We start from the raw sequence: 22,280 nt of genomic DNA, 5'->3' as shown, positions 1-22,280 counted from the left end.
CACAGTGCTCAGTCCCTGAGCGGAGGGGGCTCTCGCTGTCCCTTCGGGAACTTAGTCCCGTCAGCCCTGCCTGGTGCCGGTGCCACCTGAGCTCGCGGTGGTCCTGTGGTAGGAGCCTGGCCCAGGTGAGGGTGCCCATCACACAGAGGGCATGGAGGGGGGAGTGGGGGAGACTTGAAAACAGGTTTAGAATTACAGACTCATTACGGGAGTGGTGCAGAGAGCCCCCATGTACCCGTCGCCTGGTTGTCAACAGCCTCCATTAGGATGGTGCATTTGCCACAACTAACACACCGAGGCCAGTACCTTCCTATTAACTAAAGTCCACACTTGATTCAGATCCCCAGGAGCCACTGGGACCCTGGGTCACACGGAATCCCTGTGTCTCCTCTGGCTCCGGCTTCTCAGACTCTCACTGTTTCGTTGGCTTGGACAGTTTTGGGGACACTGGGCCAGTGTTTGCAGAAAGCGCTGTATTGGGGTTGGTGTCACAATGAGACTGGGGTTGTGGGTTTGGGAGGACCCAAGAGTGCCCTTCTCATCTCATCCTGCCAAGGCGCCCGCTCTCGGCACGACCTGCCCCTTCGTGGCTCACCTTGGCCGCCTGGCCAGGCGGCACCTGTCCGGTCTCCACCCGCACAGCTGCTCTTTCCCTCTCCACACCGTCCCCGGGGACCTGCCAGGGTTTGGCTCTGGGTGAGCCCCAGGAGGGGCAGATCCAGGGAGGGACCCCTGGAGATGAGGCCTGGGCTCCACCCCCTCAGTGCGGTGCCCCTGGTCGCGGGGGCGGGAAGCTGGGCGCAGACAGTGTCAGGCCAGACGTGGGAATCCACACAGGGCCCCTTCTCAAAGGCGGGTGCTGTCCCCAGGGCCCCTGGGGGTCCTCGGGCTTCTTTCACTGGGCACATCCGTGCCGGGCCTGGCCCACGGTGGAAATGCAAATCTAATTAGTCTGGCATTGAGCCCGTCTTAAAAGTATTAACAGAGCCTTAAACTGTGCTGTTGGATGGGGCTGAAGAAACGCCTTAGAAAGAAATTACCGGATGGTGACAAAGCCCCAATTTATTACCCTTCTCCAGCGGGGGCTGTGCGGGGACGTTAATTACTTTAATGGGACTTATTTTGCTTCGTTGCCCAAAGTAATTGGTTTATTAACCTCTCCTTTCCTTCAGGGGGAGGGAATGGCGAGGGCGGGTGGTGGACCCGGAGAGCCTGGCCCTGCGCTCTGCCCTCGGCCAGCGTGCCCGGCCTGCGGCCGCCCAGCCCCCCCGGGCCAGCCAGCGCTCTGTCCCTACTGGCCTGGCCTGGAGCCGCCTGGCACCCGCGGCTGTGTTCCCATTTGCCGGGCACTTGCTGTGTGTCAGACGCTGGGAATGCGGCCGTGAGAAAAACAGGGCCCTCGAGAAACGTGCCGGGCCCCACACATATGCTCGGGCGGAAAGGAACATGGCTCCGGCAGTGTGGCCCGTTGGGGTGGGCTTCCTGCTGACGGGCTGGGGCTGGAGTAGGTGGGCGCGGGCAGGGGGACGCCTGGAGAGAGGGGAGTGGAGGGAGCAGGGCCAGCTGGGGGTGCCGGAGGCTGGGAACGGGGTGTGCAGGGCAGGCTGGGCTGGCGGTGGGTGGGGCCGCCGGGCCTGGGGAGGCCCCTTCGGCAGATAGGAGAGAAAACGGCTGCATGTCCCAACAGCTCCTCTGCTGCCACCTCCCCCGCCCACAACAGGACTCTCCAAGGCACTGCTCAGGCCCAGGGCCACGTGAACAGTGTCCGATCTACGCCTCACTCGGCCCTGGGCTGAGTGAGAGGCCCGTTTTTCCCTCGTGGACACCCAGCTATCCTTGGCCCAGCCTGGAGACGCCCAGGACTAGACAGGAAGGAACCCACCCCGACCCCCAGCTCCCTGAGGAAGTCTGGGACGGAGCAAAGCCTCCCGTGTCCCCAGACTGAGCGTGGGGAGAGAGGAAAGTGCCGCTCAGGAGAGCTGGCCGAGCCAGTGTGCCCCCCGCTGCCCACGTCCACCCTGGCTTTGTGGAGTCAGAGACACACCTGCTGTGCTTGTCCAGGGACAGTGGGCGTTTGTTGGGGGACCGAGGGCAGCCGTGGGGCTGCGTAGCTTTGGGCCCTTCCAGGTGCTTCCCCAGGTGTCTCCCACAGTTGGCCGCCCTGCCGACCCTCCCTCCAGCTGAGTTGGGGGCCAGCAGGAAGTCTAGTCCCAGGTGAGCAAGCCTGACAGCGAGGGCCAGGCAGTGGTCCAGGCCCGGCACTGAGCTAGAGGTGTGGGAGCCCCCGGGCAGCCTGGAGTTTGGGGTCTCTGACCCCTCCCTGCTTATAGCTGGGGAAACTGAGGCCCAGAGGGTGCAGGTAAGGCCTCCATGGCCGCTGAGGTCCCACTATGGGAACCCCCACTGCCCACACGGGGCCTGGCCTGGTCTCAGGGCACAAGGCCCAGCCTGCTCCTGCCTCTCCTGCACCACTGGGCCTCAGGCCCTCCCTGGGCTTCAGGGTCATTTGTGTCCTGAGAGGAACACACTAGGCCTTGCTCCCCTTCACTGTGAACTTGAGGGCTGCGATCTAGCCAGGTGAGCAACACCGGGGGGGAGCCCTACCTTCTGTCTGGGTGTGCGGGGGCACCCCCACCCTGGGAGTGCCCCCCTCCCCTCTTTGCAATCATCACCTTGCCCTTGAGTTTAACTGTGGACCAAGGGTCGGCTCAGCCCTCTGTGCAGTGTCAGACATGAGCTAGAAGGTGGAGAGGGGACAGGCCTCCAGGCAAGGGGCTGGGGTACAGGCTGTGCCCAGCTAGTCCCCCCAGCACCCGCTGGGGGGGGCCAGTCAAAAGCAGCGGGATGGCCTCTCGGTTAGTGTGAGTGGGGCCTTAGGAGGAAAGCTGCTCCAGTCATCTCCTTCATCCCTGATTCGGGAGCCTGTCCCCCCAGAAGCCCCGCAGGAAGGATTGATGGAGGCCGTGATGTTCAGGGCGTTCAGGCTCCAGGTTCCCGGGGAGCTTGGCAGAACCCCTGGCTCCTGACCCCCAGGGCTCGCCCAGCTGGTGGCCCCTGCCCCTCAGCTCCACGTCCTTCCGTCTCCTGCCCAGGGGCCCGAGCCCGGCGGAGGCCCGAGCAGGCCGGCGGGGACCGGGTTGGTTTATGATTCACAGGCTTTGAAAGAAAACACACTCTGTAGACGAAAATCAGTAAGGAGTTTGTGTCCTTCTTCCACGTTAAGGGTTTTCTCTCCCTCATTTTAATCAGCAAGTTCCCAGTCATTGCAGGGAGGCTGGTGCCGATGGCTCCCCCCCCAGGGGCTGTGAAAGGGGACCCCTGGCCCTGTTGCCAGAACACTCCCCCCGTTTTCTCTCCGGGGCTGGAAGCGCGCCAGCTCGCCGGCTCCCTGGACTTAATGAGGGCTGACGGCCTGCCACAAACCTCATAACCCCCCCGGGGTTTAAATGGGGTCCCCCGGCCCCCGCTCACACCCCAACCCTCGCCCAGCCCCTCCAGGGGACAAGGCCCAGACAAAGGTGCGTTTCTTCGCCGGCTCCGTCCGAGCCACCGTGTGGGCTGCTCCTCGCGGTCAGGCTGCTCGCCCGGCTGCCCTGCTCGGGCCATGAGGACCGGTCCCCACCCCCCGGAGGGTCCAGAGCCTGGCCCAGCGATGTCTCAACATGCCCAGGATGGAGACGGCTCCCCTGGGCCCCACGTCCCCCCAAGGCCATGTCCTCGTCATGGTCAGACCTCAGGCCACATGGTCCTCTGTGGGCTCCTGAGGCCTCCAGGGCTCAAAGAATTTGCTGGAACCAGCCTGGGAGTTGGTTTCAGGCTCTCTCATGCCCCTGTCCAAGCCCCCATCTCCTGCCCCAGGCTCTCCTCTCCAGAGGAGTGGGTGCCAGCCCTGGGGAGAGGACCCAGGTCACGGGGCGGGGTGTCCACGGGTGAGGGGCCCCAGGCACACGCCCACCCCTGCCTCCCGCCTGCTTCTTGTCTCTGCTCCATGTCACCGGCCTGCTCCGGTTAGCAGCCACGCCTGCTCGCCCCGTGCTCGGCCCCAGGCAAACGCCTGCCCACGTCTAGTCTCCGTGGATTTGCCTGTCGGAACCCTCCACACAAAGGGCCCCCCACGGCGCTGGCCTCTGTGAGCGTCGCTTTCACCAGGTGCAATGCTTCCCGGTTCACCTGTCTCAGCGTCAGAACCTCGCCCCCCTCGTGGCTCAGTGACGTTCCGTGAGCGGATCGCCACGTGTGTGTATCTCGCTGTGTGGACGGTCGGTGGTTTCCACCTTTACGTTGCTGTGGACGTTTACACGTAAGCTCTCGCGTGGACACTGGGGTGCATTTCTCTTGGGCACGTGACAAGTGGCATTGCTGGGTCACGTGACATCCCCGTGATTAACATTCTCAGGAGTCGCCCGGCAGTTTCCCGCCGTGGCTGCCCCGTTTCCCACTGGAAGTCCACGTTCTTGCCCACACGTCTCCCCCTTTCCATTGCAGCATCCGAGTGGGGGTGGTGTGGCTTTGCCTTGTGTTCCCTTAGTGACCAGTGACCCCGAGCCTCTCTTCGGGGGCAGGTTGGCCATCCACTTCTCTTCCCTGGAGACGTCTGTCCGAGGTGTTGGTCTCCTTTCTCATCGGGTGGGTGTGTTGGGTTATGGGGAGTTGCTCCTATTCTCCGGACCCAGGCCCTCTCTATATGGATAAACTGAAAAGAGCAACCACTAAATACAGCAGGCACCGCTTCCTTGGGTCCTGAGGGGGCGAGCCTCAGAGGAGCGGCCCGGAGATGCTTCTGGAATGAGTTTGCCAAAGGAACCATGGTGGGTGAGGGCCCAGGAGGAATGGCGAGAAGTGAGGCAGCCCTGGGCTGTGCGCACTGGGGGGGCTTTGTATCCCGGCTGAGCTGAGCCCAACTCCCCGCTGCCAGCGTGATTTCCACGGTCACTTTGAGTACACGAGGGGGACCGTTCCTGACCACCTTTGGTCCCTGTGCCCCAGCCAGGCTGGACCCCAGGGCCCCTCGGCCCCTGCAGAGGTGAGCAGTCGCCAGGCCTCCCACCCTGGCCCGGGGTGCTCTGTGTCCAGGCTCTGCCTCGGGGCCCACACCACACTGGACACAGGGAGCAGCGTGGGCCACGCGGCCTTAGCCCTGGCTGGAATGTGCATTACGTGCGGTGATCATTTAATTACAGCTGCAGTGGGAGCCCCAGGTGCCCGGACAGCGGGGAACAGGGCTCACGTGAGGGGGTGCGGCCAGACCTGAGCAGGGGTGGGCTCCGGCCAGGTACAGAGGTGAGGGATGGCTGACTGTGGCCTGCTGGGGTCCCCCCAGTGGGTGTGAGCATAGCTGTGGTGTTACAGGGGTTTGTGCACCTGGCTCCTGGTGGCAGGGGAGGCTTCGGGGGGGCCGAGGCAGCCAGCCCCCATCTTGCCGGGCTGGCACCTCCCCACCAACGGCTCCAGCTGGACCCCGTCGGATGTGGCCGCACTAGTCACCATGGGGCCACTGAGGTTTGGTGCAGGGTCAGCAGGGGCCAAGCACGGCGCACACTTGCCCCTGGCTGCACCGTCATTGGAGTATGGTGGCCTCTCAGAGCCGGGCAGGGTCAGGCGGGGATAGGTCACAGCCTGTCCGAGCGGCTTTTCCCGGTAGCCGGTGGGCTCTGCGGGCAGGGCAGGCCTGTGTGAATTGTCAGTGTTGCACAACCCACAGCCTGCAGGGCCTCCTTCTATCTAAAGAATTTACCTGGCGCCACTGCAGAATTTTCCTCCTGCACGTCCCCAGGGCCAGAGGCGAGAGCCGCCCTGAGAGGACAGGTGAAGGACGGGAGGGGAAGACGGCAGGACATCAAGCCGCAGCAGCCAGGCTGGGACGTAGACCCAGGGCCCAGCCACAGCTGGGGACACCCGGCCACGTGCGCACTCCCCAGACGGGAGCCTGAGCTGGTCCGGAGGGTGACCACGGCCGGACGGAGCTCAAGCAGCGCTGTGGCCAGCAGGGAGGCCAGGGCCTGAGGCTCCACTTCCCAAGGCCTGAGAAGGGGTCACCCGCCTTCCTGCCCAAGCAGCACCCGGAGAGAAGCGCACACAGCCTGACGCTGACCGATGAATGAGGCAGGTGGCCTCAGAGCCTGAACGGAGGGGTCCTCGCCTCCCAGACCCCTGGAGCCCCTGAGGGGAAGGGAGCAGCAGCCTGCAGCCTCTGTGTACCTTCCCACTCCCCTGCCTCTGGAGAGTCCTAAGAGGGTCCCCAAAGCCAGCTACTTGGGGTGGGAGGACGGCTCTGGGGGGCTGCCCACGGTGCCTCCCTTGGGCCCTGCCCATCCCCACCCAGCTGCCCACACTGGGAAGGCAGAGCCCAATGCCCAGGCTAGGCTGGGGTCCCCTCAGGCCTGGGGGTTCCACAGAGTGCCCCACTCCTGTCCTATTGCTGCTGTGTTGTCACACCATCAAGGAGACACTGTCCCACGGCCCGGTCCCCAGGCCCCAGCCTGCCAGCTCCCCTGAGGTCTTGGACACTGACTGTTTGGTCTGGGCCCGAGCACGGCCCCCACACCCTGCAGGTCATTACTAGGGCTCCTTGCCCAGCTGGAGTCCCAGGTGGCACAAAGGGTCCTTCCTTGGGGACATGGGCCCTTTGCTATCCCCAGACATCCACACCCCAGGAGGCGTCCAGGTGGCCGGGGCAGCGTTGTGTGTGTCCAGCAGGGTCCAGGAATGAGCAAGCTCTGGACAGAGGGCCATTTCCGGGGTCCGAGTGCGGCAGGTGGCCTTGGCTGAGTCCTCGGGCGTGCAGGTGGGGGTGCAGGCGTGCCCAGGCGGTGTCACCAGGCCGGGTGCCCACACGCACGGGCAGGTATGCGCAGGTAGGAGCAGAAGGGGGACCAGGCCCGAGCGCCTCGTGCCGGTGGGGCCCGTCTGCCAGTCGCTCGCGGTGGGGGGGGGGCTCCTGCCGTCTCTGAAAACCGCACCCCACGATCCACACTCGGAGTGGCCCCTGCAGGCCACGGAGAAGCCGCCTCCGCTAAGAGCCGAGCGCCGCTCACCGTGAAGGGCGTCGGGAAAACCGCGGGCTCACGTACTTGTTACAAAGTCACGAATCTTAACACGGGTCGGCTATTTTGACAAACGTTGACGTTACATAGAAACCGTCGGATCCTGACGTCGAAGGAACATTCCCGTCCCGGGGAGGCCGCCCTTCCCAGAGCCGTCCTGGTCTCCCGCACGTGGGCTCCTCTTGCCCGCGCTTGAGCCGCCCGGGGTCACGCCCGCGAACGCCTCTGCCGCCGCGCTTCCTGTCCGCAGGACGCGTCTGCGCGTCGTCCCCGTCGCGGGTTCCGCTGGCCGGTCCCCTGCGGCCGCCCCGTGGCGTCCCGTTTTGATGACATTCCATGGTGAGGACACCGCCCCCGCCGCTCTCCGGCCCTTGCGGTTAGACTTTGGTCCCTCTGAGCTGTGTTTCTCACACGCGAAGCCGCCACGGACATTGGGTGGGTGAACCGGAAATGTGGGGCCACCGTGTGGGCCCCCAGCTCCTGCCAGACGGACGGCCTCCAAGTGGCCGGAGCAGCCGACCTCCCTCCGGCGCTCACACGGGGTCCACGGCTCTGAGTCCTCGCTGGCACCCGTCGCTGTCGGTCTCCGTAGTTTTGGCCATTTTAGTAACTGCGTTCGGTGCCCGACTTGGGCTCTGATCCTCGGGTCCCTGGTGAGGGACGGTGCCCAGCACCCTGTCCTGTGCTGATTGCGTGTCCTCCTCGGGGAAGAGCCGTCCCCGGCTCCGTCCACTTCTAAGTGAGAGGCTGGCCCTTCCTTATGGATGGGGGGCTGTTGACACAGGGTGTCCCCCCAAAATGTATCTGCACTTGGAATGATTCTAAAGTCAGTGTTTATGAACCCGTAGTTCATTTTCAAAATTTAAAAGAACCTACAGAAATGAATATTTTTTTTGTCAAGGCCTGTTTCACACTGACGACCGTCCGGCCCGGGCCCCGCTGATAACGCGAAGCAGTGGAGTCGCCGACGTCAGGAATCGTTTCGCGCGGTGTCCGTGCCCCTCAGTGCGTTGAGGGTTCCCGGTTTTGTACCGTAAACTTGATCTTTTATGTGTCCCCATAAAAAAGTCCAGTGGCCCTTTGGGATACGTTGTCTTTGTCCAAAGCTTGGTCTGGCTTCACCCATTATTTCAAATCAGTTAAACCTGAAAAGGAGTGAAAATTGAGTGAATTCGTAGCTGTAAAGTACGTGTACATTTTTGGGGGGCACCCTGTATATCCCTGATACAAGCCCTTTGTCAGCAAACGCTCTTCCCGTTCCCGTGATAATGTCTCATGGCGCAGACGGTCCTCACTCTAAGGACATCCGATCAGCAGGCCTTCTGCCCTGAGTGCCGCTCACGTTTGGAGGAGGGAGCCTCAGCCTCGGCCTCCCTGCAGGCTCCCTGCTCCCCCCGGGGTCCCCCTGGGCTCCCCCCAGCCGCGGGGCAGGCTCCTTGCTCCCCCCAGGCTCCCCCCAGGCTCTCCCCAGCCTCTCCCACAGGCTCCTTGCTTCCCCCAGGCTCCCCCCAGGCTCCCCCAGGCTCCCCTAGGGTCCCCCCGGCCACGGGGCAGGCTCCCTGCTCCCCCCAGGCTCCCCCCGGCCACGGGGCAGGCTCCCTGCTCCCCCCAGGCTCCCCCCGGGCTCTCCCCGGCCTCTCCCGCAGGCTCCCTGCTCCCCCCAGGGTCTCCCCGGGCTCCCCCCAGGCTCCCCCCGGGCTCTCCCCGGCCTCTCCCGCAGGCTCCCTGGGCTCCCCCCAGGCTCCCCCCGGCCGCGGGGCAGGCCCTTGCACTCATCTGAATGAATCTGCGACTGGCGCGTGGCAGGGACACCCAGACTGCTCCCGGACCATCGATCGAAAAGAGCATTTCTCCCCCTCGCTGGAGTGAAACGGCGCCTTGGTCACAATCCGAGTGGCCGCGCACGTGTTGGCGCTCCCGGCCGGTCCGTTCTGTCCCGCGGCCACGGCCACCTGCCTCGCGTCACCACCTTAACAGGGAGGCCGGGCGCTGCCTGGGCCTCGCGCCGCGTGGCGGGGAGTCCGCAGCTCCGCCGGGGGAGTCCCCGAACTCGGCTGTTCCTCAGAATCGTCCCGGCGAGTCCTGGCTCTTGGCTTTTCCATGAATATTTGAGAATCCGCTTGAAATTTTCCAAAAAATAAGAAAAATTTAAAAAAACAAAACAACCGAAGAGCTTGGGCGTTGATTGGAATCAGATTTAATCCTCAAAATCAGCATCTTAGAAAGACCGAGTCTCTCGGCCCGGCCGGTGTGCTCAGTGGTTAGAGCACCGGCCCTCGGACTGAAGGGTCCCGGGTTCAACTCCGGCGTCAGGCTTGCTCGGCGCGTAGGTTTGGCCACGCCGGGGTCACGGACGCCGCTGCGGTCGGCGTCTCCGCGCTCCCTTTCCGCTTGTTCGTTACGAGCCGGAGGAAACACGACGGGTCTCGGTTCTTGCTCAACCCGCCGAGCAATCGACTCGTTCGTTCGGAGATTTTTAAGGATTTCTTACGCCTACGATCGTGCCATTTGCCGACAGCGGCGGCTTTATTGTTTCGGCCGCCCGGTCTCGCTGCCTTCCGCCCCTCCCGGCCGAGACGCGGGCCGGTGCTGCGCGGACGGGGGACAGCCGGCCTCGGGCCCGCGCTCCGGCAGGTGAGCGGCGTCTCCCGGGAGGCCCGGGCTCGCGCGGAGCCTCCTCGGCCTCGTTTCCTGGGGTTGTGTTTCCAATTAGGAACGGGTCTCGCGTTTTATCAAATGTTTTTCTGCATCTTTTGAGTTGATTATATGTTTTTCCTCCCTCGCTCGGTTGATGTGGTAAAGACAGGGGTGGATCCTTCAGAAGTTAAACCAACCTCGCGTCGGGGGATTAAATCGCCTCCCGTCCTGCGTCCCGCTGCCCGGCGCGGGGGCCGCCGTCGGTTTTGTGGGCAGGGGCTGTGCACGTGCGCTGGCGAGAGAGAGGCTGGCCCTCGGCGTTTCTTTCGTGAAACCTCCCCGTCGGGTGCTGATGCCGGGGTTGTGCCCTCTCAGGAGACATGGGCACACTTGGTATCCTTTCTACCTCGAATATTTAAAAGAATCTCCTGGGAAAATCGTCTGGACGTAGAGATTTTACTCTACGGGGGGTCGTTAACGTTCCAAATTTAATTTATTTCATTCATATCGGGCAATTCGGATTCTTTAAATTTATTTTTGAGTCTCCTTTGAATATGTTGTGTTTTTAAGACATGGATCTATTTTATCTAAACTATAAACATTATTTTTGTACATAATATCCTCTGAATAGATTTTTTAAAAAATATCTCGAGGTCTGTCCTGGCCGGTCCGGCTCAGCGGTTAGAGCGTCGGCCCTCGGACAGAAGGGTCCCGGGTTCGATTCTGGCCAAGGGCACATACCTGGGTTGCGGGCTCGGTCCCCGGCCCAGGGGCACGTGCGGAAGGTGACCAATCGATGTGTCTCCCTCACGTCGATGTCTCTCTCTCTCCTTCCCACTCTCTCTGAAAAGCAATGGGAAAAATATCCGCTGGTGGGGATTAAAAAGAAATATATACACTTATCTCTAGGTCTATAAGGATGTTAATTTCTAATTCCCGACGCTGGCAGTTTGTGCCCCCCCATCAATCTTGCTAAAAGTTTATCAGTTTTACTAGTCTCTTCGGAGACAGCAATTTTGGCTTTGTTGGTTTTTCTTGACGCGATATGCATTTTTTACTTCATTGAATTATGCTCCTGTCTTCATTATCGCTCGTCTGCATTGTTTGGGTTTAATTTGCTGTTTTCTTAACGTCTTGAGACGGAGCCCAGCCTCTCCTCTTCTCCGAGATACGCATTTGAGGTCATAAATCCACTTCACGATGCCCCGAGCATCACGCCGCTGTGAGTTTTCGCGGGTGACGTTTTTATTATTCAAATAAAAATATTCTCCAACTCTTATCAGATGTCGTCCTTCATCCCTGAGTTACGTAGATTAATTTCCAAGACGCGAGGGACTTTCGGGTTACCTCCGTCTTGCTGATTTCTAGCTCGTGGTCCGGCAACGAGCAAATGTGACTTAATTTCTCTGAAATTTCTTGGAACTTGCTCCGGAGGCCCAGCGTCGGCCTCCTCTGGGGAAGGCCCTGCGTGGGCTTGGAGAGCTGCGTGGCCTCCGGTGACTCAGAGCCGTGGCCCGTCCGCGTGGATCGGCCCAGCTTGACACTCGCGATGTTCTCAGCTGCCTCTCCACTGAGATTTTGGTTTTACCTCTCTGTTGAGGTTTTGCTACCTCTCCTCTCGGTTACCCGCCTGGCTCTAACCTGAACTTTCCTTTCACCTTTCAATTCGGCCCGTTTTTACTTTATATATTTTTAAGGTTCCGTTTATAGGAATATACAGGTTTAGAATTACTATCTTCCTGCCAAATTTGGACTGTGTTTTCTTTTATTTATTTCATTTATTATTATTTTTAAACCTCACCTGATATTTTTTCCATTGATTTTCAGAGAGAGTGGCGGGGGGGGGGGGGGGGGAGAGAGAAAAAAACGCACATGGGTGTGAGAGAGACACGTCGATGGGTTGCCTCCCACATGCACCCCAACCAGGGCCGGGGATGGAACCTGCAACCCAGGTACGCGCCCTTGACTGAGCATCGAACCCGCGACCTTTTGGTGCGCAGGCTGACGTTCTGACCGCTGAGCCACGCCAGCCAGGGCCGGACCACGTTTTATTTATTTATTATTTATTTATTTATTTTTGATAACGAATTTATTTTTGGTAACTAAAACTTTATTACTTATACCTTCCCCCCAAGCTGCAAGCACTTACCAACTTACACTGTGCATACGCAATTACAGTTGTTTGCTCAGGAACAAAATAACTTCATTTCATAATTTAATTGGCTCTTAAAGTTTCCCTAGGAGGGAAAAACAAGTATTTTGTTTAAGAAACTGGTATATATACATGATCTGCTATGTGCTCATTTAAACCGCGGAAGCCCTAAGGTGAAGCTTTCGTACGGCGAGGGAACAGAATGACAGCGACAGCCGCCACCCTTTGTAATTCATAGAATATCCTAAATGGGAAAAACACTTGACACAGGCCATCGTTTAAGGAAAAAAAGAAAGTCGAGAATATTGTTGAAGGCTATCTACTCTTAAAAAGAGAAAAGTGCTATACAACACAGAAATGAAAGCTACGAATTCAAAAAACACACTCATTTTAATATTTTAAAAGACAAACCAAAAAAAAAAAGAAAAAAAACCCTGACAGGTAGAGGGAGTCCAGACAATCAGAACTGAGGCAGCTGTAAAAAAACAAAACAAAAAAACACAAAAAACCCACAGGATACTTTGTATTGATTTTCAGAGGAAGAGAAACGTTGATGCGAGTGGAACATGACCAGCTGCCTGATGCAGGCCCCGACCAGCCGCCTTCGGTGCGCAGAAGCCACGCCGGCGGGGCCACAACATCACGATCTGACCTCATAAAGGAAATGACTAGATTTCATGAGTCTTCACGTTTGTAGGAATATACGAATGCACAAAATATCAAAACTACCAAGTGTGAGTTTCCCCCATAGGTTTACAATAAACTATCAAACCTGCTCAATACGCTTGCTTGGCCGGCCGTCTGCGTAGCAGCACACGCCACGCAGGTGCACGCACGCCGGTGTTTCACCGCGAGGGCTCGTCTTCCTCCCAAACGGGGGACTTGCCTTTTTGCCCACAGCTTTCCTCACTCCATTGCCTTTTAAGACAGTTAAGACCTTTCCAGTGGCAAATTTTAAATTTTTTAAAAATATATCTTTATTGATTTCAGAGAGAGGAAAGGAGAGGGAGAAAGACAGACAGAAACATCAATGATGAGAGGGTCATTGATCGAACCCGCAACCAGGCATGTGCCCTGACCGGGAACCGAACCCCGATCGCCTGGATCCCAGGTCGACGCTCAACCGCTGAGCCACGCCCGGCCGGGCTCTAGTGGCAGATTCTAGTCCACATATTACATAAAAAGAATCTTGATTTTTAAAACCTTTTTAGTGTTACAGCATGGTGGGTTTCATTGAACGTGATGCATAATAATTACATTGTATTGTTTAGGCTAATTCACAGCTATAGGAACATTTTTGGTTCTTAAAATGAAACCAAGATGAGACTAGAAAGTCACGAGCAGTAACATTCCAGAGAACAGCAAACGAGTCAGTCAGGACGATGATTTTTCATCCCTGGCCATAGAATTGTTTTGCTTTCAGGAATCTGGAAGAAACTGTCTTCTTTGGGTTTCAAACGTTCCGGTAAATCCAGCTGTCTCTTAGCTTCCTCGACATCACCTTGAATGGCTGAAATAAGTGACTCCGGAGAATCCAAGTCGTTTTCTGGTCGGAGGTGGCCCACGGTGCCACACGGGGCCTCCCCGTCAAAGGCCTCGCTGAAGGTGCGGTGGAGGCGTCTCCGCCGGCTTCATGTTCCTGTAGTGTGGGCTCCACCCCGCTCACCACCGCCTAATGGACATCACCTCCTGCCCTGGCGCTCCCGTCCTAAATGCCAGTGGACGCGTCGGCAGGAAGAGCGTCCACTGCTTGTCCAGGAAAGTGAGCTGCGGGGATCCTGGCCTCTTGGAGCCGTGGCCACAGCCCCGCACCACTTGGCCGCCCAGAAGGGCAGGGGCTTCGCGGCTGCGCCCAGTCCGCAGATCCCGCCGAGCCGCCGTGGGGCCGGTGCCCGGGGCCCCCAGACCAGCCGGGGAAACGGACAGGAGCTCGGCCCGCGGGCCGGGCGGGAGGACAACGGGGCCGGCAGGTGGCGGGGACACGCCGGGCAAGCTCCTGACGCCGCTGACCCCACAGAAGCTGCCTGGCGACTGGGACGCTGCGTCTCCGCCTCAGGGCCGCCGGGCCACGTTTTCAATGAAGGTCCCTGTTTATCTGCAGACACGTAACACTCGACGCCCGGCGACAGGCCCCCGCACCCGCTCACGGTGCATCTTCCTCCGTGCACTCACCGCCAGCCTCTGTGGGTTTGCATTTTACGGGAGGCTTACAGGCGACGTCGGGTCGTTGATAACCCCACCTGACGCTCCTGGTCCTTTCGCTGGAAATGCCCGGCGTTCGCCCGTCCCGCCGGGTGCTGTCCCCTCCCCCGTTTCCTTCCGGCTAAGGGGGCTGCCGTCCTCTCGCGGCACCCTCCGTGAGCGTGTGGGCGCCGCACCCCTTTGCTGTTCCTCAGCGGCTGCCTGAGGCTCTAGAGCGCACCCCGGCCCCATCGGCCTTGGCCTCCGACGGGCACTCGTGCCCTCGCCTGACGACGCCCGGTGCTCAGGTCCGCGCAGCCTCACGGACGCTCTGCCTCACTGCGGTTTTCATCGCGCAGCTCCAGTAATGCACACCGACGGGCACACGCGTGTGCGTGTGCATGTGCATGTGCGTGTGTGTGTGTGTCCGTGTGTGCACACGCCCGTAGGTGCACAGGGTTCAGAGTATCTTCCTACCAAATTGGCCGCTTTTTTGTTTTTTTACGCCTCACCCCAGGACACGCCAAGGACAAGCTTGGAGAAGGGAGGGAGAGAGGAACACTGACCGGCCGCCTTCCCGATGGTCCCCAGCTGGGGCCCAAGCCCGCACCAAGACGCTTGCCCTGATCGGGAATCGAACCCGCAACCTTTTGGCGCCCAGGACGGTGCTGGACCCACAGAGCCCTGTAGCTGTGCGCGGCTACTTTTTAAATGATGGACTATCCCTCCCTCCGCCCCCAGTAACACTTACACCCTCGTGAAACATTGTATCTGTCGCACCAGCCTGAGCTCTCTCGCCAGCCCCTCCCTCCCTGTGGCTCCAGGCCCCCGTCTGGGGTCATTCTCTTTGCCTGGGGGGGCTCCCGAGCCATCCTTGGAGGCAGCGCCCCCAAAGTGAGGGCTCCCGGTTGGGGTTCCACCTTCCTGTCTTTGTTTGCGGTAAAACACGCGCAAGCTTTCCTGCCTTAACCACCTTAAGTGCAGGGCTCGGGGGCATGAAGCACATTCACGCTGTGCATCTGTCACCACCGCCACCTCCAGAACTTCCCGTCTTCCCAAAGCGACCCTCTGCCCCCTTGGAACACGCCCCCCCCCCAGGCCCCGGCACCCGCCGAGCTACGTTCCGTCCCCGTGGACCTGGCTCCTCCGGGGACCTCCCTGGGTGGACTCGCTCGGGATGCACCCTTGGGCGTCTGGCTTCTCTCACTTCCACCTCCGTTTGTAAGGGCGCACTTGATGGGTATAGAACGCCGAGTTGGTAATTTTCCCTGCGCGCTTGAAAGGTGTCATCTGGCTTCCATCCCTTCTGCTGACAAGTCCGCCATCGGGATATCACGTCATCGCCCCCCCCCCTTCACGCTCCGGCGACATTTCCCGGGCCTCCGGTCTTCGGCGCCGTCACTCTGAGGGGCCTGCTGCCCCTTTCCTCTCCAGCGCGGGTGCAAAGAGGGGCTCGGATCTGTGGCCCGATGTCCTCCATCGTTTCTGGAAAATTACCCACCCCCAAGTCTTCAGGATTATTCGTTCTCCGCCGTGTCTCCTCTCCTCGGGGATCTCTCGCGTGTGAGAGCTTTTGACTGTATCCCACAGGATGCATTTTCTCTCTCTGTTTAATTCTACTTTCTCTCCGCACCCAACGTGGCGATTTAAGTCCAGTTCACACGTGTTGTTTCCTTCAACGCCCCCCCCCCCCGCCGGGCCCGTCTATTGAATCCTCGGTCGGCAGTATTGGCCTTCGTGTTCTACGGTTTCCTTGTCATAATTTTTCATAGAGGTTGCATTTCTCTGGTGAGGCTCTCCATCTCTTCGTCTGTTTCCTTGAGCCTGTTCAGCGTGGCTACGGGAGACCTCGCCGAGCGGCGCTGAAGGAAGCACCGTCACCTGCTTGCTGGGAGCCTGTGGCCAGCATCCCGGCCGCTCAGCGGGGGCCCCCTTGGGCCCGTCCAGGCGGCGGCGTGGTCTCAGCCGGCCTCGCGCCTCCGAAGCCGTCGGGCTGCCTGCGGGAGCCTCAGCCCCCCTCCACGTGGCCTGTCCGGCGGCCCGGCCCAGATGCCAGAACCTGCGCTGGGTCCGTGTGCAGGGACTTCCTTTCGGTCTTTCTTCTGCGCAGATCTATTTCGCTGGCCGTGTTGTCTTTGTCACTGGCGTTTCTAGAAGGAACTTTAGAAGCATAACAGGGTGGCTCAGGTAGTAACCGTCCCCGGCCAACCGTCCCGCGGCCCCCTCCTTTCTCGGGTGCGCGCCTGTAGTGGGGCCCTAGAGCCTCGCAGCCGAGAGGGGCCTTAGGCATGTCTGTTCGTAGCCCTCCCGTTGTACTCGGACCCTGACCCCCAAGGTAGAAAGCAGCCTGTGAGTTAGGGGGCAGCGATTGTGAACCCAGGACCCCGACGTCCACCCCACTTCTGAGTGACAAACAAGCTGAGGGTCCCTCTGGGGTCACCCTGCTGATTAGAAGCCCCCCGCCCACCTGTCCTCCCCACCCCATGGGCCATGGCCACGAAGACCCCGTCCCGGGGGGCTGAGCATTCGCCCCGAGTCTAGAAGGCCCACGTGCAGCAGGGTCATGTGGGAAGGGCCACGGCCCCATCCCAGGGTGGCACTGACGCCTCTCTCTGTCCCCATGCAGGCTGCGGGAGCACCACCGGGCCACCATCCGGGTCATTCGGCGTATGCAGTACTTCGTGGCCAAGAAGAAATTCCAGGTGAGTCCTGCGCTGGGCCCCTGCCCTTGCCCAGAAGCCCCTCCTCCTCCCGCGCGGAGCCTGGGGGTTCTCCAAGCGGTGACCCACACTTACAGGGAGAGTGGGGTCTCCTCGGCCCAGGGGCTGGGGCCTGTGGGCTTCCATGCACTGTCACCACTTTCTTCCTGGGGGAAAGACAAAGGGGTGTGGCTGGTGCCAGGAGGTTTGCCCAGCAATGTTTGGGGGGGGGGCATCTGGATTACGTGTCCACCCCTTCCTGGGGCCTGTGCTGCTCTGGCAGTGCCCACGGAGGGCAGGAAGCTGAGGGGCACTGGGGGCTTCCTGGCATCACCAGCACCCTCCCAGGCAGGAGCCCCCCTCTGGGGTCAGATCTGGGCAGGACTGTCCCCCAAGGGCAAAAAGGCCCTGAGAGCAGCCCGGTGGGGGCAGCTAACACTGCGGGTATCACCTGGGGGGCCAGAGGCTCAGTGGGGACTCGTCTAGGACCAGGATGGTCCCTGGCCTGAGAAGCTGGGCACTGTGGCTCCAGAGAAGGTCCCTGCAGGACACAGCCTGAGCACAGTGGGGATACGAGGGGCTTGCAGGGTGGACCCAGCTTCCTGGAGGCTGCGTCTAGGGCCTGGGGGCACTTAGAGTTTGAGGACCTCGGAGGCCCCTGGCTCAGAGGTGACATGGGTGGGGGGCTTCCAGCTCTGAGCAGAGATGTCCTTGGCAGGCGGTGCCCCCGACCTGGAGCAGACCTGGGCACTGGTGTGGGCTCCGTCACTGGCCTGCTGGCATCCGTGGCAGCCTTGCACCCCCTTCCCTGCTGAGAGTCCCCTTTTCTGCCCCAGAAGACAGTCCAGGGTCCAACAAGTAACTCGGGAGGGGGTCTCCGCAGAAGGCCAGGCCACCCCCTACTCCCCGGCCCTCTGCCTTCCCCGTGCACTGGACCCTAAGGGCCTCGCATAAACCAGGCGGGCCCTGCAAGCAGAGGCGCTCCTGGGAGCCTCCCAGTTGCCCTAATGGTGTACAGAGGCTCTTGGGCACGGAGGGGCCTGGGCTGCCTCTGGCCTCCTCGGTTGGGCCTTGTTTGCTGGGCAATGTGGAGGCCTCCAGGTAGGAGGGACCCACCAAGGTGGGGGAAGCGAATGGAGCCCCTGGCAGTGAGGAGCTCTGTGGGGCTCCAGGGGCAGCCTCCCACCTGGGCCCAGCTGTCAGGGATGCCTTCCCCCCTCCATGCCAGCCTGTCTGTCTGTCTGTCTGCCTGCACCCCACCCCCTCCAGCGCAGGAGCTGCACTTGGGAGCTGCCCCCCACCCCCCTCCTGCCTCTCCTGGCGATAAGTGCCCGGCTGGCCCGCCTCTGTCTGGCCGGAGGAGCCAGAGCCTCTGAGCCCTTCAAGCCTGCCTTGAAGCCCCCTGCCCACCGTCTGGATGGCCAGGCTTTATCTCGGCTCATCTCAGGCTCCCACCAGCACTGCCAGAGGAAATGAGCCCTGAGGAGAGGGCTGAGGGCTGTCCCCAGAGGGCCTGGGCAGCCACTTGACAGGGGCCTCCAGGAGCACCAAGCAACCCTCAAGGGAGCCTGTCAGCCCCAAGAGAAGTCTCAGGGCACCAGGGACCCTGCGGCAATGGGGGCTGGGCGTCAGCTGGGCATCCCTGACCCTCTGTGGTCTGTGCCCTGGACAAAGAGGAGGGAAGGCCTGGCTCACGGGCCCCACCTGCCCTGCTCTGCAGATGGCACGTGCTTGGGCACACATTGGACACACACATACACACACAGGCTCCCTCCCTCATGTTCCTACCCACACCGGCCACGCTCTCACAGGCACAGTTGTACACATGTACACATGCAGAGGCTCCCAGCACGCCCAGGTGCCCACATTCACCTCCCAGGCTGCCGGGCACCAGCACAAGGACCCGCTCTGCTCAGGCCAGGCCCGCATCGCACCGCCGGGGGCTCTGAACCCAGGCGACCGCACCGCCGTGCCTGGGGGCGCCCCGGCCTCCCCGAGCCCCCCCGAGCCCAGCCTCAGGAGGCTCACTGGCTGACGGGCCCACTTCATGTGCTCTTAGGAACAGCTCGGGCTCTGGGTCAGCCACGGCCACCACCACAGCACTTCGGGCCCTTCGGGCGTGGCTGGCTCAGGACTCCCACCTACCTTTCATTTTATCCCCACGCCCCCTCCTGCCCGTCAGAGTGACACAGGGCTCAGTCCCCCATATTATAGAAGAGACAAGTCGGGCTCAGCATCCCATCTCACAGGCGGGAGGAACAAGGCTCGTCCCCCATTTTACAGATGGAAAAGCTAAGGACGGGGGTATATCATGACTAGCGTGTGACTTACGACTGTCCTGAAGCTGAGGGTGTGGGGAGCAGGGGGCTCTGCCTAGACGCTGGCCTCCGGGGCTGTCAGACCCCTGCTTGGCTGCCTGCGGGCTCTCGGGGAGAAGGCCATAGATGGGGCTTGAGGTTTTGCCGGCATCACGAGGAGACTCCTCCCTCTGTTGTGGTTTCTGGTGGTTGCTCCTGAGGCCTCGGTGCATTTATGGGCTCAGAGCTGACGCCCAGCCTGGGTGCCCCGGAGTCACCCGCCCTGTCCCCATGCTCCAGGCCCTGGCAGCCTCGAAGCCCCCACGGGAGACCTGTCACCCCGAGCAGGCCCTGCATGCACTGGGGGTCACCTCAGCCCAGCCTTGGAGGCTGCCTGGGAAGGGTGCACAGTGGGGCCACCTCTCTGCCTGAGAACAGTGGGTGTACCTGCCGGCAGGTCCACTGAGGGTCAGCTTGGGGCCCAGGCCGGAGGTGGCTGCACACAGCTGTGCCCTCCCAGCTGGCACTCGGTGGCCTTGCTGTCCTGGCCTCTCACCTGGGCCAGCTCCTCCAAGGCTGTTTGCGAATGGGGACTGGTGGCCTGGAAAGGGGGAGCAAGCGGGCCCCTTGTGGGTGAGTGGGCAGGAGGCTGATGCCCAGAGACGGTGGCTGCGGCCCAGGGCCACCCAGCCCCAGCAGTAGAGCCGGGGTGGCAGAGCCCCTGCGGATGATCCGGGCACTGCCTGTCCCGCCACACTGGGGACCTCCTTAAACCCCCGAAGACCCAGGGCGCCAACCCTGTCTGCACCGCTGGGCAGGCGGGCACAGAGGGGTGACTCGTGTCTTCTGGCCTGCAGCAAGCGCGGAAGCCCTACGACGTGCGGGACGTCATCGAGCAATACTCGCAGGGCCACCTCAACCTCATGGTGCGCATCAAAGAGCTGCAGAGAAGGTGGGCGCCCGCCGACCAGGCCTGAGAGACGGGGCGGCTGCTGGGGGCGGAAACCCCAGCCCCCCCCACTCCGGCCCACACCTCCCCCAGCTCAGAGCTGCAGGATGATCCATGGCCAGGCCCAGCCCCGGGGGACCCTCCACCATGACAGGCCCTGCAGGGCACAAGGCCCACCCTGGGGCCTCCCCACCCTAGACCTGGAGCTGGGGACCCCGGCCATGGAGCCAGCTCGCTCCGGCTTCTGACTTGGAGCCTGGAGGGCTTGTTCGTGCGGACACAGCGTGCTCCTCAGGGCCTGGCGGGCTCAGAGCAGCTGTGCCTCCACAGTGGGCTAGCCCGGGGACCTAGCTCCTGGGTCACAGGTGCAGCTGGGAGGACGCACTGGTCCTGACCCCAGGCTGGGGGCTCAGGCTGCCCTACCAATGCCCTGCCACTGGGACACGGAGGCCACCAGCTCAGGGACCTGGCCTCCCCCCGGGAATCCACCTGCAGGCCCGCCTCTCAGAACGTGTCCGAGGTGCCTGGCCAGGGGCATGCATGGAGCAACCTGGGGACACTGGGTGATCCTGGGATCCTGCCCCATCCAGGGGGAAGTCTAAGGGAGGTGCCCAACCACCAAGTCCCTGCCCAGCCCCATCGGGAGCACAGGCCTCTGGGGCCCGGGAGGCAGCTGGCAGGTCTGTGGGTGGCAGTGGTGGGTGGCCCCCAGAGGTGGGCAGCTTGTCATCTTGCTGGGCACATGGGCCGTCTGCTCCCTGACAGGCCGGGTGCCCAGGCCGGGCGTGAGCTGGTCTCTGTCTCCCTCCCAGGCTGGACCAATCCATCGGGAAGCCCTCCCTCTTCATCTCTGTCTCAGGTGGGTCTCCGCAGCCAAGCCCCATGGGCGTGAGCCCGCCAGACCCTTTCCCACCCCTCCCCAGCGCCCACCTCTCCCCAAGTCAGAACAGGTCTTGGGCTCTCTGAGAGCCAGAGAGAGGGTCAGGGGAGCCCCCAATAAAGTGGCTTCAAACCCCCTTCATGAAGGATTCTCAGCGAGTACAGGAACCACGTGTGTCCCTCAAGTGCAGGCTTCTGCAGGCCTCTGAGGATCTGGTCTGGAACCGTGACCGGATCCTGTGAAGGGACCTGGAGAGTGGGGTTCGGGGCTGAGTGGCAAGCCCAAAACTCTTAGGGCCACTGACAGCTGCTGGGCGGGTGCCCTTCTCCAGCTCTGACTCCCCCTGTCCCCTGGACGGGGGCTGCGGGTCACACCAGGGAGGACAGGGCCAGGCAGGGTCCTCAGGGTTGCCTTTGCCCAAGTTCAAGCGGGAGCCACAGCTCGCATGGGGCCAGGATGGCAGAGGCAGTGGGCACAGGCGTTCCCCGGGGCCCGAGCCAGGCCCACGCTGCCCCTGGGATGGCTGCATTGGGTTTGCACGGCCGCTGTGAGGGGCTCAGGTCACAGAGCTGGGAAGGTGCGCCAGGAATGGAGCCTTGAGCCGTACCCCCCCCACCCGGCCACGCCCCACCTCACCTCGGGGCGCCCCCCCACCCCACCTCACCTCGGGGCGCCCCCCACACCCCACCTCACCTCGGGGCGCCCGCCACACCCCACCTCACCTCAGGGCGCCCCCCACGCCCCACCTCACCTCGGGGCGCCCGCCACACCCCACCTCACCTCGGGGCGCCCCCCACGCCCCACTGCACTGGCACCCGCGCCCTCTGAAGTCCTTGCCACAGAAGCCCCTTCTTTGCCACAAGTTCAGGCCTCACCCCTCCCTGACTCTTCCCCCCGAACCCAGTTGGGGTCCCCTACCCTGGCCCCCCCACCAACGCCCATCCTTGACGTGGACGTCTCGCCCACAGAAAAGAGCAAGGACCGCGGCAGCAATACCATCGGCGCCCGCCTGGGCCGGCTGGAAGACAAGGTAGGCGGAGGCCTGGCCGCGGCTCCCTTCGCCGTGGTTGCTCGGCGTTTGGGGGGCTTTCGTGTGCCCCTGCACCCCTCATGACAGCCCACCCTCTCCAGGCGCGCAGGACATGGGTGGTGCTGTGGTCTGTGGGCACATCCCCCAGGGACACGCCCGGCGGGGCGCCCATGGGAGGAGGCCTCGCCCAGGCTGGTTCTTTACCTCTGACAAGTGGCGTCTTTACTGCAAGTGGCGCCCAGTGCCCTCAGGCCCCTCCCTGAGTGACTGAGAGTCGCACCCCTCGCCCCCAGCCTCTGTGGGCTCAGGGACATTGGGGGTGCGTTGGGTGGGGAGCAGGGCCTGTGAGGGCCCCGACTGCGCCCAGGGGTGTGGGGTGTCAGCTGAGCCCCGCTGGGCCTCCAGGCGGGAC

General features: G+C 61.8%; 1 protein-coding gene across 2 annotated transcripts in view; it reads left to right on the top strand.

The window, feature by feature from the left end:
- The window catches only part of KCNQ1 (potassium voltage-gated channel subfamily Q member 1), a gene marked incomplete at its 5' end in the record, with an annotated part of 258,881 nt that overhangs the window by 177,575 nt on the left and 59,026 nt on the right, over positions 1-22,280 (top strand). For both annotated transcript variants that reach the window (XM_081154358.1, XM_081154359.1), the window contains 4 exons: positions 16,640-16,715; positions 19,867-19,961; positions 20,771-20,817; positions 21,807-21,868. In XM_081154358.1, the coding sequence (XP_081010484.1) occupies positions 16,640-16,715; positions 19,867-19,961; positions 20,771-20,817; positions 21,807-21,868 (280 nt within the window). The remainder of the gene's footprint in view (positions 1-16,639; positions 16,716-19,866; positions 19,962-20,770; positions 20,818-21,806; positions 21,869-22,280) is intronic.

Source organism: Miniopterus schreibersii (assembly GCF_964146895.1).
Source record: "Miniopterus schreibersii genome assembly, chromosome: 12".
NCBI lineage: Eukaryota > Metazoa > Chordata > Mammalia > Chiroptera > Miniopteridae > Miniopterus > Miniopterus schreibersii.
This window is presented reverse-complemented; position numbering and strand designations above follow the sequence as displayed.